This window comes from Eleutherodactylus coqui, chromosome 8 (assembly GCF_035609145.1).
Source record: "Eleutherodactylus coqui strain aEleCoq1 chromosome 8, aEleCoq1.hap1, whole genome shotgun sequence".
Lineage (NCBI taxonomy): Eukaryota > Metazoa > Chordata > Amphibia > Anura > Eleutherodactylidae > Eleutherodactylus > Eleutherodactylus coqui.
Window position 1 is genome coordinate 100,118,560 of NC_089844.1, and position 16,058 is coordinate 100,134,617.

A 16,058-nucleotide genomic window follows, 5' to 3' on the forward strand; every position below is an offset into this window, starting at 1 on the left:
TACCTGTCTTCCTTAGCCAGGCATTAACCTTGCTGACTCTTCCTCCCATTATATTTTTGCTTTGCCACCACCTACCACTAGTGTGGCTACAACTAAAGGGCCATTTACATGAGACAATTATTGCTTAGAATCGTGCAAATTCCCCTGCTCCTGCTCACAGTGGTACCCGTAAAGAGATCATTATAGACCTAGGAAGTCCTTCATGGCCTAGGTCATCAGAGAATTGTGAAAACTAAACACTTGTGCACATCTGTATATCCCTCACTAATTGATGGTCTTGTTGAAAGATTTAATATAACCTTGATGGATACTGAGGAGATCACACTTTGAAAAGACAGAATATCTGCATAGCTGTTGTCCGCTCAATAGTCAAGGAACGCTTGGACAAACTCAAGATGCTCAAGGCCAATTTCACAACAGATCAGCTAAAATGAGAACTGTTAGGCCTCATGTCTACGGGCAAATTTGAATTGTGGAATCCACGGGGGGCATCCATGCGGACGATCAGCAATTCAAGCCACCCATAGGAAGACATGGGCGCCCACAGCTTAATTAAAGCATGCGGATCTGCTTTGCAGACCTTCTGGTCCAGAAAACAAATCACAGCGTGCTCCATTTTGCTGCGGATCCCGCATGGATGGCTTCCATTAAAGTCAATGTAAGCTGTCCAATCCGCGGGCTGCGGATTCTGCAGGAAAGCAGGAGATTTAAAAAGAAGAGAAAATCTCCACTACACATGTGCGGCGGTGCACCGACCGGCGCTGCCACACTCATCCACAGAGGAAAAACAGAAAGACCTGTAGAAGACCCGACTACGTAAAAAGAACCTTGATGAGCAGCAGCACACGCCAAATTATACCATGTCAATATCCATTTAACAAACTAGCCCAAAATGCAGAATCAGTGTCTGTCAGGCAGGCAAATGTGGATTTACCTTGCCCCACACCGGTTTGACTTTGGGCTATCTAAAGAGGCAGTACTTGGGGAACCCCAGTTTTCATGCTTGACTCCTCCAACTGGAATATCGTCCTTGCTGCAGGGTCCCCAAGCCATTATCCACAGATAGTCTCGGAAATGTGGCTTCTAATGCTGTACTACCCTGTTTCCCTGAAAATAAGACATACCCTGAAAATAAGACATAGCATGATTTTCCAGAATTTTTGAGGATGCAAAATGATTTTTCAGGATTTTTGAGGATGCTTGAAATATACGCCCTACTCCAAATTAAGCCCTGCTAACAGTTAATTTAAAAAGTCAATTTAAATAGTGTCCAGGCAGCTATACATGTAAAAAAGTTAAACCTTTTTGAACAAAAATTGATATAAGACACTGTCTTATTTTCGGGAAAACACGGTAGGGTGAGGCCACGGTACCTGATGGTCTGAACAGGAGTGTCGTGAAGAAATAGGCTTCAGTCGGTGTTGGTGGCATGGGTGCAGTAATGACGTCCAAACTGAAGGTCAGGGCAGGGTGCAGGTAATTACAAAGCCCAGAGTACATAGTCAGAATAGTCAAAGTCAGGCAAGAGTCAGAAACAGAACAAACGCAAACAGAGGCTTTATCACAAATTGTAGTAGGTGACCAAATTGCTTAGGCATCCACCCAATGGGAGTAAATGCCTGATATTGCGTGTGCAGGAATGGAATTGGAGGGAGGCAGGTTTAGGGATTGTGCATTGGTCCTTTAAGAGGGTAGGAGGGGGGGTGGTAGAGGCGTCATCCTACTGGTCCCCATTTTCTGTGCATCAGACACTGCACTATGCCCCTGACCGCTGCCCTTGCCCATAGGGCACATGCATGGCCCTCATTTTAAAGGGCTAGCGTGCACTCCCAGCTTTCCAATCCTCAGCTTATCCCAGTCATTCCCGCGTTATTTAAGCCAGCTTCCCTCATTGGAAAGTGCCTGAGCAAATGTTGTTAGTGTTCCAAGTGAAGATGTTCTAGTATTCTGCTTTCTACCTGATTTAACCCTTTCCTGTATACCCAGCTTTCTTCTACTCTACATATCCCGATCTTGGCTTGTTTTCTGACTGCTTTGCCTGATTGCCAAAGTTTGGTCATTGTCAATACCAGCAGAACAGTCTCTATATACAGATTCCATAGTGCCCCAGTAGATGTTTGCCAACAGGAAGAGGACAGTCTCTATCACTTGTATACAGTGCTGCACACTCTCAATTGCTGGTTGTAGGACATAGCAAACTGGCTGTGTCACAGTCTCAAGTCACCAAATAAATTCAGGAGATCTGGCTTAGGCCTACTCATGTTCCATTCTCTAGGCCAGAAGTGACCTGGAACTATTTGCAATAGCCAGGCCTGTTTACAGGATGTAACTGATGATGTCACATTTCAGGGCATCCTATTGGTAAACAACCACATGACTGCTTCAGCGAATGTACTGAGAGACTGTTTGGAGGACAGGAGCAGTGGTAGGGGAACAGCATGTCAGGAGAAAGGGGAGTATGAGGGGGGTTTTTTAAATTATGATTTCTCCATTATCACCAATGTTACGTTTATTGGAAAACCACTTTAATAACTTTTGCACTTTTTAATTGGAAGTGATGAACTGCAAAGACATGAAGTTATCAAAGAGCAAGTCCCAGTAAACCCAGATAGAGCACTGTGTGGTATAAAGACTGGGCCAAGTGGAGGAATGGCAGCAACCAGTGTGACACATTGGGAGTAATAGGCCCTAAAAAGCTTCATCAAGTCGGGAAGGATTTTTTTCCCCCTGAATAGGCTAATTGGCTTCTGCCTCTTGGGGTTTTCTGCCTTCCTCTGGATCAACAAGGGGGTTGAAACAGACTGAACTAGATGGACATTGTCTTTATTCAGCCTAACATACTATGTAAATTGGCATCCTTGGAGCATTAACGCATGGTGCCGATCACTGGCGAATGTATCCTGGCCCTCGGTGAGATATGTAGTACCGCATAAACACGATAATTCATTCTCAATATTTGAATGGGCTCATATGAAACAGTATTGGATATATATCACCAAGAGCACATATACAGTTTTATATCCTGTGAGGACCCTGCAGTATTTGTATTTTATCCCCTGGACTTGGATTATTATATAAAATGAATTTCAATATTTATTGGGAGGTATTGGATTAGTTTTGTTACACTTTTATCTTCTATGTTTATTTATGAGATTTTGGGCTATTTACACAAGTCACTTCTGCGCCCGGGGTTCCGCTTTCCTGCTCCATTTGGAGAGTAGGGGGGGTGGGGGTGGTAGAGCCGTCATCCTACTGGGAATCCCTGTGGCCGAATGGCTCCGTCTCAGGACGTCCCTGAGGATTCTGCTCAGCTGTCTGGCTTTTAGACGGAAGAAACAGTGCTCTATGTATCGCTTTTTCTTTCAGAATTTTGAACTGGAACTGCAGTGGAACCTCCGACGAAGGTTCCAACGCAGATGTGAAACCGGCCTTAACGCAGTATTCTGAGACTTTACTGATGACCAATCCTCAGTATAGGTCATCAGTAGCTGGGCCATGGGGGGTCTGCTGCTAGAGATCAGCTGATCGTTCGGCCCACTGTCAGTACAGTGGATCCCCGCCAATCAGCTGAAATCAATGGGAATGATACCTATACTTCCAGCCTTTTATTGCGGTTAGGACTTGATGTGTAATAGGATGCAGTGCTCCCATTGATTTCAATCGGAGTAACAGGCCCTCAGGGATCAAGTACTGATGACCTATATAGGATACATCATCAGTAGTTAAAGGGGTTATCCAGGGTTAGAAAAACATGGCTGCTTTCACCCTTGTCCATAGGGTTGTGTGTGATATTGCAGCTCAACTCCAGTGAAGTGAATGGGAGCTGAGCATCAATATCCAACACAACCCTATGGACAAGGATGGCATTATTCTTGGAAGAACCCAGCCATGATTTTCTAACACAGGGCAACCCCTTTAACTATTGTGATTATCCAGTGCACATTAAATTGCTTGTTGGTTTGTGCAATATTGTGTGTTATCAGAGAGCTGGTATTGTAACCATATAATTATTGGGATTTTGGGGGGTATGGAATATAACCCTCATCCATTGAGTTATTCTATTTGTGAGCTGCTCTGCAATCCATACCAGTTGTATAATTATAGTAGTGGGAAATGTGTATTATACAATACTGCAATGAATAGCAAACTTGTATCTTCTCTACTTCTTTACCCCAGAAATGAACTACATTTCTTCATCAGTAAGAGGCCGGGTTATCAACAGGTGTCAGCGAGTGATAATTTATTGCAAACTTCATGTATTGATGCCTAAGAACGTCACAGTCCACACACAAAAACACCCCTAGTACTACCGTAGTCATATAATACTTTCTAAACATAAATGTTGCTGCTTATTATACAATTTCAAATCTGCCAAATCCCCTCTACACATGCAGCACATTTCTTATACAGTTTGCATATATTGTTTATGCATTAGTACATAGGATATGAATGCTACACTGTCAACCTATATAATAAGTATTGAACCTCTATTTATGAGCTGAACTCTACATATATTGAATAGGATGACTTGTTTGGACTGTATGTTATCTCGGGTCTTTATGTGCTGATTAGTCTTGTAGAATATGTCTGTATTTCAAGATATGGTTTGAACAATGTATATATTGATATTTTGTGTGACGTTTTTGCTTCATACCTTAGTTATAATTTTTTTGCTCATATAATCACATAAATGTACGCTCCTGTCAACCCATCTGCCTTTTATTTATCGAGCGCTCTTTTCTTTATTTTTATGTGCAAGCTATATTCATTCAGTATATGCACATAGTTACAAATATGTTTTCCTCATTATAAAGTAAATATTATCATGTAATATTTTTGTATCCATTTTATGTTATCTGAACATACATGAGAGAACCATGGCTTAATAGGGATCATGTATAAGGCTCATTGCATTCCCCCTGGCGATAATCCGGCCACGGGGAGTGCAGTGAAAGCTTTCTATAGTGTTGCTATGGAAAGCACTCCAACCCCCCACCCACCCACCCCCGTCCACGAACGGAAAATCGTAGTGATTCTCTGCTCGCATGCAGCAATTCGGTTAGGCTGACAGCGGAGATCCGTCTGCCGGCTCCTGCTCCCGGGCGGCGGCTCTCGCGGCGGGATACCGCAACACCCGTGGACAGGCAGCCTAAGCGAAGTCATTTCAAGAATGTAATAATATATTGTATAATAAGCAGGTTAAACACTTTCTACAAGAAATTATCATGTTAAGGCCGGCTGTCCACGGGCGATGCGGTATCCCGCGGCGAAGCTCCGCCGCGGGAGCTGCCGCCCGGGAGCAGGAGTCGCTGCCAAATCTCCGCCAGTCAACCCTATCTAATAGATAGGCTAACCGCAGAGAATAGGGGCAATTTGCAGCATGCTGCGAATTGCCCACCGAGAGTGGAGAATCGCAATGATTCTCTGCTGGGGGCCTAAGGGCTCATTCACATGGGTTTATTATCGCTGCATATTATGCACGTGTATTTGCCCTGCATAACATGTGAATGGGGATAATAAAAGTCAATGGACCTTCACTCTTCCATTCACACCTGTGTTTGGACACAGCATATCGATACGCAGGAGAAATAAATTGCAGCATGCTGCAATTTCCCTACCTTTGCATGGGCTACATATGAAACGCTGTCCATATGCAGGCATATCGTATGGGCAGCATTTCGATATGCATCCCCGCTCTGAACGGGGCAGGGAATTTGAAAAAAAACAACACAGCACATGTCCATGACCTCAGATTCTCGGGCATGTGCAGAGCCAATGGCAGCCCTACGTGGTCTCTGCCAGCTCTATAGGAGAGAGTATGCGCTGCAATGCGTACAACGGTGCAGTATACTCGCAGCGTTGTACGTACACGCCCACGTGAATGAGCCCTTCAGCTTATTTTATAGTAACAAGGTAATCACTGGAAAGGCAGTAGAGCGCCTCAAAATTAATATAGACTCACAGTTTGTGTTTGTTCTGTTTCTGACTCTTGCCTGACTTTGGCTCTGTACCCCGGGCTTAGTAATTGCCTGCACTCATGCCACCAATACTGACATAGGGTGAATACAGACGGGTCTTCTCGCAGCGGGATGTGACCAGTACCCGCGGCTCACCTCCTCTGGTGTCTTCGCTCTGCTGACGCACTGACTCTGCTCTGTGCATGTGCGGCTGTGCAGTAATTACGTCCAAGCTGAAGGTCAGAGGAGGCAGCAGGCAGTTACAAACACAAACAGAGGCTTTATCACAAATCTCAATTAAAACTTAACTTTTAATAAACAATATTAAAATATTGGCCAGATGAAAAAAAAACCATATTATTGACAAATACACCTGAAGCCCCAACATAATCCTAGACCTAATGCACTGAATAGTCCAGACATGGAGGGTAAAAAGTAACTGAAGCCTTCTCACCTCGATCAAATAAACCCAGAGATGCTTGACATATATAAAAAATGCATCAGTGAATGACAGAAATCATGAAGATGTGCTCATACCTCCAGCCCTAATGGTGGGCTGGTGGTGATAATGGGGAACGTTCCCCAGGCTGTTTTACAACCTGTCTTGAAATCTTTCTTGGCTGCTAACTTTATTTCTATTGCTCCTGATCATATTGTAGTAGAAGAAATGCTTCGCTTTATCTTCTCCCCCTCCATATCTGGACTATTCGGTGCATCAGATCTAGGATTATGGTGGGGCTCCAGGTGTTTTTAACAATTATATTGTTTTGCATCTGCCCAATATTTTAAAAAGGTAAAGTTTTAATTGAGACCTCCCCTGTGAGTTTATTTAATGGTAACTAGCTATTCTAGTTCTTTCTAGTGTTAAAAAAATATATTAAAATTAGGCTGGGTGACTTGTCTTGGAGTTGGTCCAAGGCAGATGGGTGTGGAAGCTGTAGTGGACCCAGGAGGAGCTACTTAGCTGGCTAATCCAATAGATGAAGAAGAAGGCGGGTGCCATTGTGCTGATAGCCAGCATCTGAACCACATAAAAACCTGAAATTTTCCGGGCAGTAATCATTGGCGTGCACTACTAGTTCCAAATCCAAACGACCATGGCTCTCACTGCTGATGACAAAGCCCACATCCAGGCCATCTGGCCATGTGTAGCAGCCCACCCTGCTGAACTAGGAGGAGAGGCTTTGCACAGGTACAGTACATGTCATTAAAGTCATTTATTGTGCTGCACAGGTCAATTTCAGGTGGATTGCAGTGTTTTGATGATGATTTGTTTTTATTGGAGTTGTCTACTGTATTCAGCCATGTACTTGCTCTTTCATATATTATATTGTAATTCTCTTTTTCAGGATGTTTGTTTGCCACCCCAAGACCAAGACCTACTTCCCAGGTTTTGATTTCCACAAGGACTCTGCTCAAATTAAAGCTCATGGCAAGAAAGTAGTTAATGCTCTGACTGAAGCTTCACATCACCTGGACAACATTCCGGGAGCCCTGTCTAAGCTGAGCGATCTCCATGCCTATGATCTGAGAGTGGATCCTGGGAACTTTGATGTAAGTTTTACATAGTAACTACCACTATAGTAGAACATCATTGCCATTGACTGTCTATGTAACACAAGGTTATAGCCAGACTGTATTCATGGGCTTTTCTCTCTTCCAGCATCTGCGTCACCACATCCTGGTTACAATGGGTTGCCACTTCCCAGACAAGCTTGATTGTTGCACTCATCAGTCTATGGACAAGTTCCTGGCTGCCGTTGGAAACGCCCTGACCTCAAAATACCGTTAAATCTGTTAAAATGACAGGTTTCCTTAACATCATAAACCTACCAATGGCTAATTGTGACATCTGACTGATAAGACAAAATAAAGTGGATTACATTTCAATCACTTGTATTTTGGTTTTTTATATAGTTTATAGAAATAACAGGTGTTTAATATGAAGGGTATACATGCAGAATGAAACTCTTACCATTACAGTGTTCACAAATGGTCTTCTGCATAAGGTACACTGAGGGGATGATCAAAATGAATATGAGTATATGGTTATATCAGGGGAAATGCAACAATGTAACTACTATCAAAACACAAAGCAATACAAAAAAGGGTAATAAATATATAATGGTTGGAATGGGTCACATCTGGTTAATATGATTCTCACCCGCATAAAATATACATAAATGGAAAATTTCCATCAATATATCCCTACATAATATATAAATATCACTTGGTGATGTCAAAACCAGACGGTTATACAGAGATGAGCATGCAACAAAATATAAAGTCAGCAGCATTTCCAACAAATGAAATGTTCTGGTAAAGGTAAACCATGGCTGCGACTATACAGTACAAGCACAAATACACAGCAACAGCACTCATACACAATCAATATCTGAATAAATTTGCAGAACCATTATATTTACTAACAGCATAAAAATGCTAAGTTCTTGGCGCACATTTTGATCAAAATATGCAGGCTCATCTGCGGTGTCCAAGCCACCTGGTATTCTACTTTCCCTGGATTAATTTGAAGGTTTAGGCCCAACAAAGGTGTCTGCTAAAGATAGGAAACCCATTTTTCCCAAGACATATTTTAATTAGATTATATAGTCTGGTATCCTACTACCCTTAATCAGCTGGAGGCTCAGGCCCAAAAGAGAGGTATCTGTTAGTGTTTAGGACCCATCTGTAAGTATGGTCACCTGGATATGGTGGGTGGATCTGCGTATTGATCAAAATATGCTTCCACTTTTGTCATAAACTCCATCCATCCATCTGTCCTAAGCCCTTTTAATTAGACTCTATAGCCTGGTTTCCTACTTTCCCTAAATTCATCTGGAGACTTGGGGCGGACTCACATGGGCATATTTGTGCACGCAATATGCAGAGAATAGAATGCAGTCATTTCAATGCCTTTATTCTCATTACTTATTTTTGTACGTGCATTCCGTGTCCACAAAAAAATGCAGCATGCTCTATTTTTGTGCGCATCAAAGCCCCCATTGAAGTCTATGGGGGCTGCGTAATTGCACACTCAAAACCCCCACAATTGCGCAATACGCTGCTCAATTTCACGGGGAAAAAGAAGCAATTTGGAATTAATAAGGCTAATTAGCCTTTTAAATTAGGGTGTTGCTGTGTCCCATGCCCATGTGAAAAGGCCCTACAAGTACAAAAAGTACAGTAATATGCACAAAAATGCTTGCTAAAATGCACACAAAAGCATGATGAGCATGGCGTAAATGCGCTGCTCTAAAGCAAGCATTTTTGCGCATATGCTTATGTGAATACCTTAGGCTCAAAGAGGGGTGTCTGTTAGTGTTAAGACCCATTTAAAAATAATGTACATGGTGGATGGGCCCACATGCTTAGATCAAAGTATGTTCTATGAACCTTGCATTTTTCTGTAGTTTGTATGTATAATGTTTCTGAAATTTTATTCTGATATTAAATGTATGAGTGCTCTCGCCACATATATTTGCTTGTACTATACAGAGATGAGTGGCGCTAGGCACTACTTATCACTTCCTTTAGAACAGGGCTCTCAAAGATAGCTATTGGAAACAAAGAAAGTCCAAGCACATCGAAAGATATAAAAATCACTTTCCTTTATTTAGCCATTAAAAAGTAGCAAACAGACACATATTTATGTCCATGGGACCAATCAAAATCATATATCCAATGAGTGTGTGTGTATATTTATATATATATATGTACCGCATGTGTATGTATATGTATGTGTGTGTATTAGGGATGAGCGAGTATACTCGCTAAGGCACTACTCGCTCGAGTAATGTGCCTTAGCCGAGTATCCCCCTGCTCGTCCCTGAAGATTCGGGGGCCGCCGCAGCTGACAGGTGAGTTGCGGCGGGGAGCGGGGCAGAGCGGGCGGGAGAGAGGGAGAGAGAGATCTTACCTCCGTTCCTCCCTGCTCTCCCCCGCAGCTCCCCGCCCTGCGGCGGCACCCAAATCTTTCGGGACGAGCGGGGAGATACTCGGCTAAGGCACATTACTCGAGCGAGTAGTGCCTTAGCGAGTATACTTGCTCATCCCTAGTGTCTATGTTTTTATATATATATATATATATATATATATATATATATATATATATATATATATATATATATATATACACAAACACATTATGGAACATTATGTTAATGCATACATAATAAGCCACTTTCATTCATACCATTAAATAATTCTAGTTTGTAAGTTTCAGGGCTCATTCACACGGGCATATTGTCACATGTATTTCCCGTGTGCAACATGCAGTGAATGGAGGCAGTGAAGGTCAATGGACTTTCATTCTTCCATTCACACCTGGGTGTGGACACTGCGTATCAATAGGCAGGAGAAATAAATCGCAGCTTGTTCTATTTCTCTGCGTATCATATGCAGCTCTTGAATGGGCTGCGTATGAAATGCTGTCTATACGCAGGCATTGCAGAGGGGCAGCATTTTAATACGCTTTCCTGCTCTGGACAGAGCGGAGAATTTTAAAAAGAAAAAAAAAATCCCACTGCATGTTCGTGACCACAGATTCCAAGGCATGCGCAGTGCCAATCGCAGCCGGTACGCGGTCTCGGACGGCTGTCTGGGCTGTAATGCGTTCAACACTGTGGGAAACTCGCAGTGTTGTATGCATACGTCCGTGTGAACGAACCCTTACATCTAGAAATCCTCCCCATTCAGCACGTTTTCACCAATCGCCTCCTCTTGTTGGCTTCTTATCCATTTACAATACCACAGTGAACCATCATGTATTCAAATGAAATGGAGAGCTTTCACTGCGTTCCCCGCAGCCGGATAATCGCCACGGGGAACGCAATGAAAACCCGCCCGTGGACAGGCAGCTTTATCAGCACAACCATAAAAAAATTCAGCCTAGTTTAACCACGATGTTACCCAAGGATAGCTCATATTGCAGACTCTACCTGTGCCCACCATTGATTGCCATCGGTTGCTGAATGTCTATGTATGAAGTGCAGCGAATGCTATATAATTCTGTGCCACAGTGGTTGCAGAATACCTCAGCTGCTGCAGACCACCTTTTTGATACGGATGAGGATATTACATAGCAATCAGTGCAGGACAGGGATCTCCCACATATTCTTCAGAAAGAGCTTCTGCAGTAGCTGAGATTTGCACTGTAAGGTCAGCTTCACACGAGCGTAATTCACTGCGGGCCCCCGACATGTGACAGTCACGCAGCATGCAGCAAGTACGCAATGACATTGCAGACTTGCTGCATGCAGCTGATCACCATGCACTGTCTTGGCATGTATGCATGTGTAATATGCGCCAAGAGAGAGCATACTGCAATCTTTATTGCACATATATTATATGCAATATGTGCAAGCGGCAACATGGGAGCCCAAGGAAGATTGGTAGAGCGTATTCCACGCACAAAACCTACGCACAGAATACGCCGTAACAATGTGTTTGTGTGGAGGAGCCCTAACAAATAATGAATTAAAAATTGCTAGCCACCACTGTCGAATTTTATGACCTGTACATATACCCTTCTTTTACGTGCTCACAGAACCCTTGGTGACTTCTAATATTTAATATACAGTGGGGGATTATACAGAATCTTTCCCTATGAAGCTATATATTAATCTGCTCCGCTCCTCCTGCTGCCTGCATGATGCCTGCAGTTTGGACTGCTTGCGTGAGCTGATAAGCTCCCTTTAGGCTAACTTCACATAGGGGGGTGCGATATTCAAAAGAATGGGGTTCATATTCCTGCAAGACTTGTGCGTCTCACAATGCTCAAATCTTGCGCAATTTTCTCAGCTTTGTGAAAACAACCTAAGTGTTGGAGGAGCACACATAAACACAGGGAGAACATACAAACTCCATTCAGATGGTGTCCTTGGTAAAATTTGAGCCCAAGACCCCAGCACTGCAATGCAAGAGTGCTAACCATTGTGCCACTGTACTACTCAATATATATATATATATATATATATATATATATATATATATATATATATGATATATAGAACATGGATATAAACTCACACTGTATGCACAGCTAAATGCAAGTATTACCTGATGCCCATTAACAAATTTCCGTCTGAAGCATTCCCCATACACTTCAATGGAAAGGTGGCTTCCATGGCATGTGGCCATGTCTTCACTTAAAGGGGTTGTCCAGAACTTTAAAAAAAATAATTATGCAGGCTTAAAATAGGCAAGTATACATTTTTTCTTTAGTTTACACTATGCCCAGCGCTGGAGCCCTAGTTTCCACCGCTTCGAACCCAGAAAAAGCTGTCAGGCAGTCACATGCAGTTCATTGTGCACATGACTGCTCAGCTAATCAGTCTTCAGCAGTGATTCTTCCATAGTCATTAAAGCCTTGGCTGAGCAGTCATGTGCACAATGTATGGCATATGACCGCCTGGCGCCTTTTTCTGGGCTCCATGCAATGGGGATTATGGTTCCAGGGCTGGACAGAGAGCCAGTGGAATAAGGGCTCATGCCCACGGCCGTGACGGGCTCCGCAAGTGGAATACCGCAGCAGAGTCTGTCACAGCACCCCCCCCAAAGACCCCATACACACTTCCAGATACGCTGCGTAGCTCCCGCATGACACTGCTGGCGCGCATGCGAAGTACAGCACTTGACATGCCGGCAGCGTCATATGATGTGGTGGGTGGGGCGCGTATTCACGCTATACTTCCGCTGTGCTATAGCAGAAGTATAGCGTGACGGGCGGTTTCCATTGACTACAATGGAAGGCGTCCGCGCGTATTCCCACGGCAAATAGGACATGCCGCGGGTAATTTCACGCTGCGGAATTCTGCCGCATGTATATTGAGCTATTAGGTTCAATAGAACCTAATAGCTGCCGTCCGTAGGCATTAGCCCTAAGTGAGTATTCATTTTTTCTTTATTTTACACCATCTTCATAATTTTTTAAGTCCTGGAAAACCCCTTTAAGTATATGGAGGTAAGCAGGAACTGGTGGACTCCCATTTACCCAGTACGTAGGGATAACAGAGGTGGCAAATTTGGCATATCCTGCAAAGTTTGCAAACACATGTAATGGTCATACTGTGCCCAAAAACTGTGACTTGCAGTTTTATAGCAAAATATCACTGTTTTCAAATTGATTTTTAATGGCTGAGTGGATTGACAGTAGATTTAACCATAAAACCGTGAGGTCATTAAGAATCTGAAAATTGCGCCAATTTGCAGTAAAACCATATGTCACCTATTAGTGTGGTTTTCACATGACTTCTCCCTAAAGAATGTTCTTTGTGAAATGCAATCTGTAAAAAAACTTTTAACTGCTCTTGTGCTGCTCCTGCAACAAGCTGTTCATTGCTCACATGACTGCTGCAGCCAATCACTAGCTTCAGCGGCATGTGATTACTAAGGCCAGTGATTGGCTGCTGCAGGAGCTTACAGGACCAGACCAGTAGCACTTGATCAGTGGACATTTGAAGGGTGATTTTTTATATTTTGTTTTCTCTCTGCTTCACACACTTTTCAGCCCCCTGGCCAATTTTTTGTATTCAGAAAACCCCTTTAAAACTCAGCATTAGTGCATTCCCTGCAGGAGTTGTTAGGAGAGGGTGGCCCACTGACTGGGGCATGGTTCCAATATCTACAGATTTGCCATTACATATGTTCCCTTGCACCAATGCTACAACTATTCGTTCCACTGACCCAATTTGAAAAGCTGCGCATTTCACCGGGGCCTATAGAGACTAGCGTTTCCACGGTGTACCGCATTTTGTTGGCAGAAGAGACAAGAGAAGACTCTTTGCATTTTGTAAGGGGATGGGAGAGAGAACTGGAGGGCTCCATTACTAAGGAGGCTTGGGCCAAATCTTTCATCCTAACACACAAACATTCCATATCATGTAAATTCCAAGAGCTTAATTACAGGCTTTTGTCTCGTTGGTACAAACCGACTGCACAGCTTTTCAATATGTATTCCCAAACCTCAAATAAGTGCTGGAGATGTTCCTTAGACAGCGGCACTTTCCTCCATATTTGGTGGATATGTCCCTCGGTTTATGCCCTCTAGCAAGAGTTCGCCACTCTTACAACTCACTAGGGCAAGTGACAGTATCTCCATCTCCCGAAATGTCCCTTTTATCTATGATGCCAGAATCCATCTCCAAAGTCAAGAAAGATCTAGTTAGATTTTTCCTTTTAGCTATGCGTCAAATCATCCCTAGATTGTGGAAGTCCCAGTTGCCTACTACGAGGCTGATGTGGTTGGAGGCCCTAGATTACATAATGTACATGGAGGAACTGAGGACGAATGACAGCAGTAGATCCTGTGCCTTCTATTCCATGTGGGCTTTGTGGATGATATACCGCTCCTCTCCTGGGCTAAACACCTGGCTCCATAATGGTGGTTCCATCATAAATACTAAACCTTGTCATTGAATACAACAAAACTGGATCCGTCTCTGAACTTTCCCCGATGCTGTAAAGTAGCAGTAATAACTATATACATGTACTCGCATACCATTCGCCGTGTACTATTTTGGCATGTATATGCGCATAATACATGCCATGATAGAACACGCTGCGATTTTTCTTGCACACGTATTTCACGCAATTCGTGTGAGCTGCAACATTGCCATCTAAGGGAGATTTGTACAACATATTCAGCGCGCAAAACTCACATGTGGGATAAACTATACCAACACACTCTTGTGAGACAGCCTTAACCCATTCCCTCCACATGACGTAAGGGTACGTCATGGCAGCGGGGTACTTCCCGCAGCTGGACATACACTTACGTCATGTGGATAGCACGAGATCAGAAGAGATCTTGCACTATCCGGCAAAGGGAGATGGCTGTCAGTGATAGCCAGCCTGTGGCTGCAACAGCGGGGGTGCAATTTTTAGCATTTTACCTCTCAAAAAAATGCAATAAAAGTGATCAAAAAAGCTGTCGCCCAAAATTGTACCAATAAAAATTACGGCTCATGTCACAAAAAAATAAGCCCTCACAGAGCTCCTTCCATGGAAAAATAAAAAAAGTTATAGGACTCTGAATGCACCCGATTTAGAAAAAAAAAGATTTCTAAAAAAAAGTTTCTATTGCAGAAAAGTGGAAAAACCTAAAAAAATACAGATAGTCCCCTACTTGTGAACATTCGACTTACGAATTTCGCAAGATACGAACTATCTGTCCTGCACAGTATGATGTAATGCTATGGCATTACATCATACTGTGCAGGGACCGGGCAGGCTTCTAACAAGCCTGATAGAAGCCTGTCCGGTCAGATCGCGGTTGCTAGGCAGCTGGGGGCCTTCTGAAAGGCCCTAGGGCTGTCTATGCAGAGCGCCTATCAAGCCGTGCGCTTGATGGGCACTCTGCATAGGCAGCCCTGGGGCCTTTCAGGAGGTCCCCGGCTGCCTAGCAACCACACAGCGTCCCGCGATCTCATTGTGGGACGCTGTACGGGCCCCCTGAACGTCGGGTGCAGGCTGTTTCTTACAGCGGGCACTCGGCGGCAGCAGTTCCGACGAGCCGCGCCGCTCGTCAGAACTGTTAACACTTTAAATACCGCTGTCAGAGCAGTATTTAAAGTGTTAACAGTTCCGACGAGCGGCGCGGCTGGTCGGAACTGCTGCCGCCGGGTGCCCGCTGTAAGAACAGCCGGCACCCGACGTTGTCTGGAGCGGGATCCACCCGCGATCCCGCTCCATACAAGCATTTGTTCGACTTGCGACCAAATCGACTTGCGAACAGGTTCCTGGAACGGAACCTGTTCGCAAGTCGGGGACTAACTGTATAAGAATTTTGGTATCAGTATAATCGTACTGACCCACAGAAGAAATGTATTGTGCCATTAATGCTGCATGACTAACGCTGTAAAAAAAAAAATCTATGGCAGAATTGATGCGTTTTCTCTCCCCGCTATCATAAAAACATTTATAAAAATAATTCAATATAGTCTATGTACCCAAAACAGTTTGCCACGCAAAAAACAACCCCTTATACGGCCGCATTGACGTAAAAATAAAAAAGGTATGGCTTTTGAAAAATGGAGATGAAAATCCGCCAAAAATCGCTGCATCCTTAAGCCCATAATAGGACATGTCCTTAAGGGGTTA

General features: G+C 43.6%; 1 protein-coding gene across 1 annotated transcript; it reads left to right on the forward strand.

Annotated features, from left to right (window-relative positions):
* The first annotated feature begins 6,992 nt into the window (after positions 1–6,992).
* Positions 6,993–7,847, forward strand: LOC136577557 (hemoglobin subunit alpha-2-like). Its single transcript, XM_066577476.1, has 3 exons — positions 6,993–7,149; positions 7,307–7,511; positions 7,621–7,847. The coding sequence occupies exons 1-3, from the start codon at positions 7,055–7,057 to the stop codon at positions 7,747–7,749; spliced, it is 429 nt and encodes a 142-aa protein (XP_066433573.1). The 5' UTR covers positions 6,993–7,054; the 3' UTR covers positions 7,750–7,847.
* The last annotated feature ends 8,211 nt before the right edge of the window (positions 7,848–16,058 follow it).

Coding starts and splice junctions, on each gene's coding strand:
- LOC136577557 (XM_066577476.1), top strand. CDS start 7,055: ATGGCTCTCACTGCTGATGACAAAGCCCACATCCAGGCCATCTGGCCA. Junction 7,150..7,306: donor GGAGGAGAGGCTTTGCACAG/GTACAGTACATG, acceptor TCTCTTTTTCAG/GATGTTTGTTTGCCACCCCA. Junction 7,512..7,620: donor TGGATCCTGGGAACTTTGAT/GTAAGTTTTACA, acceptor TCTCTCTTCCAG/CATCTGCGTCACCACATCCT.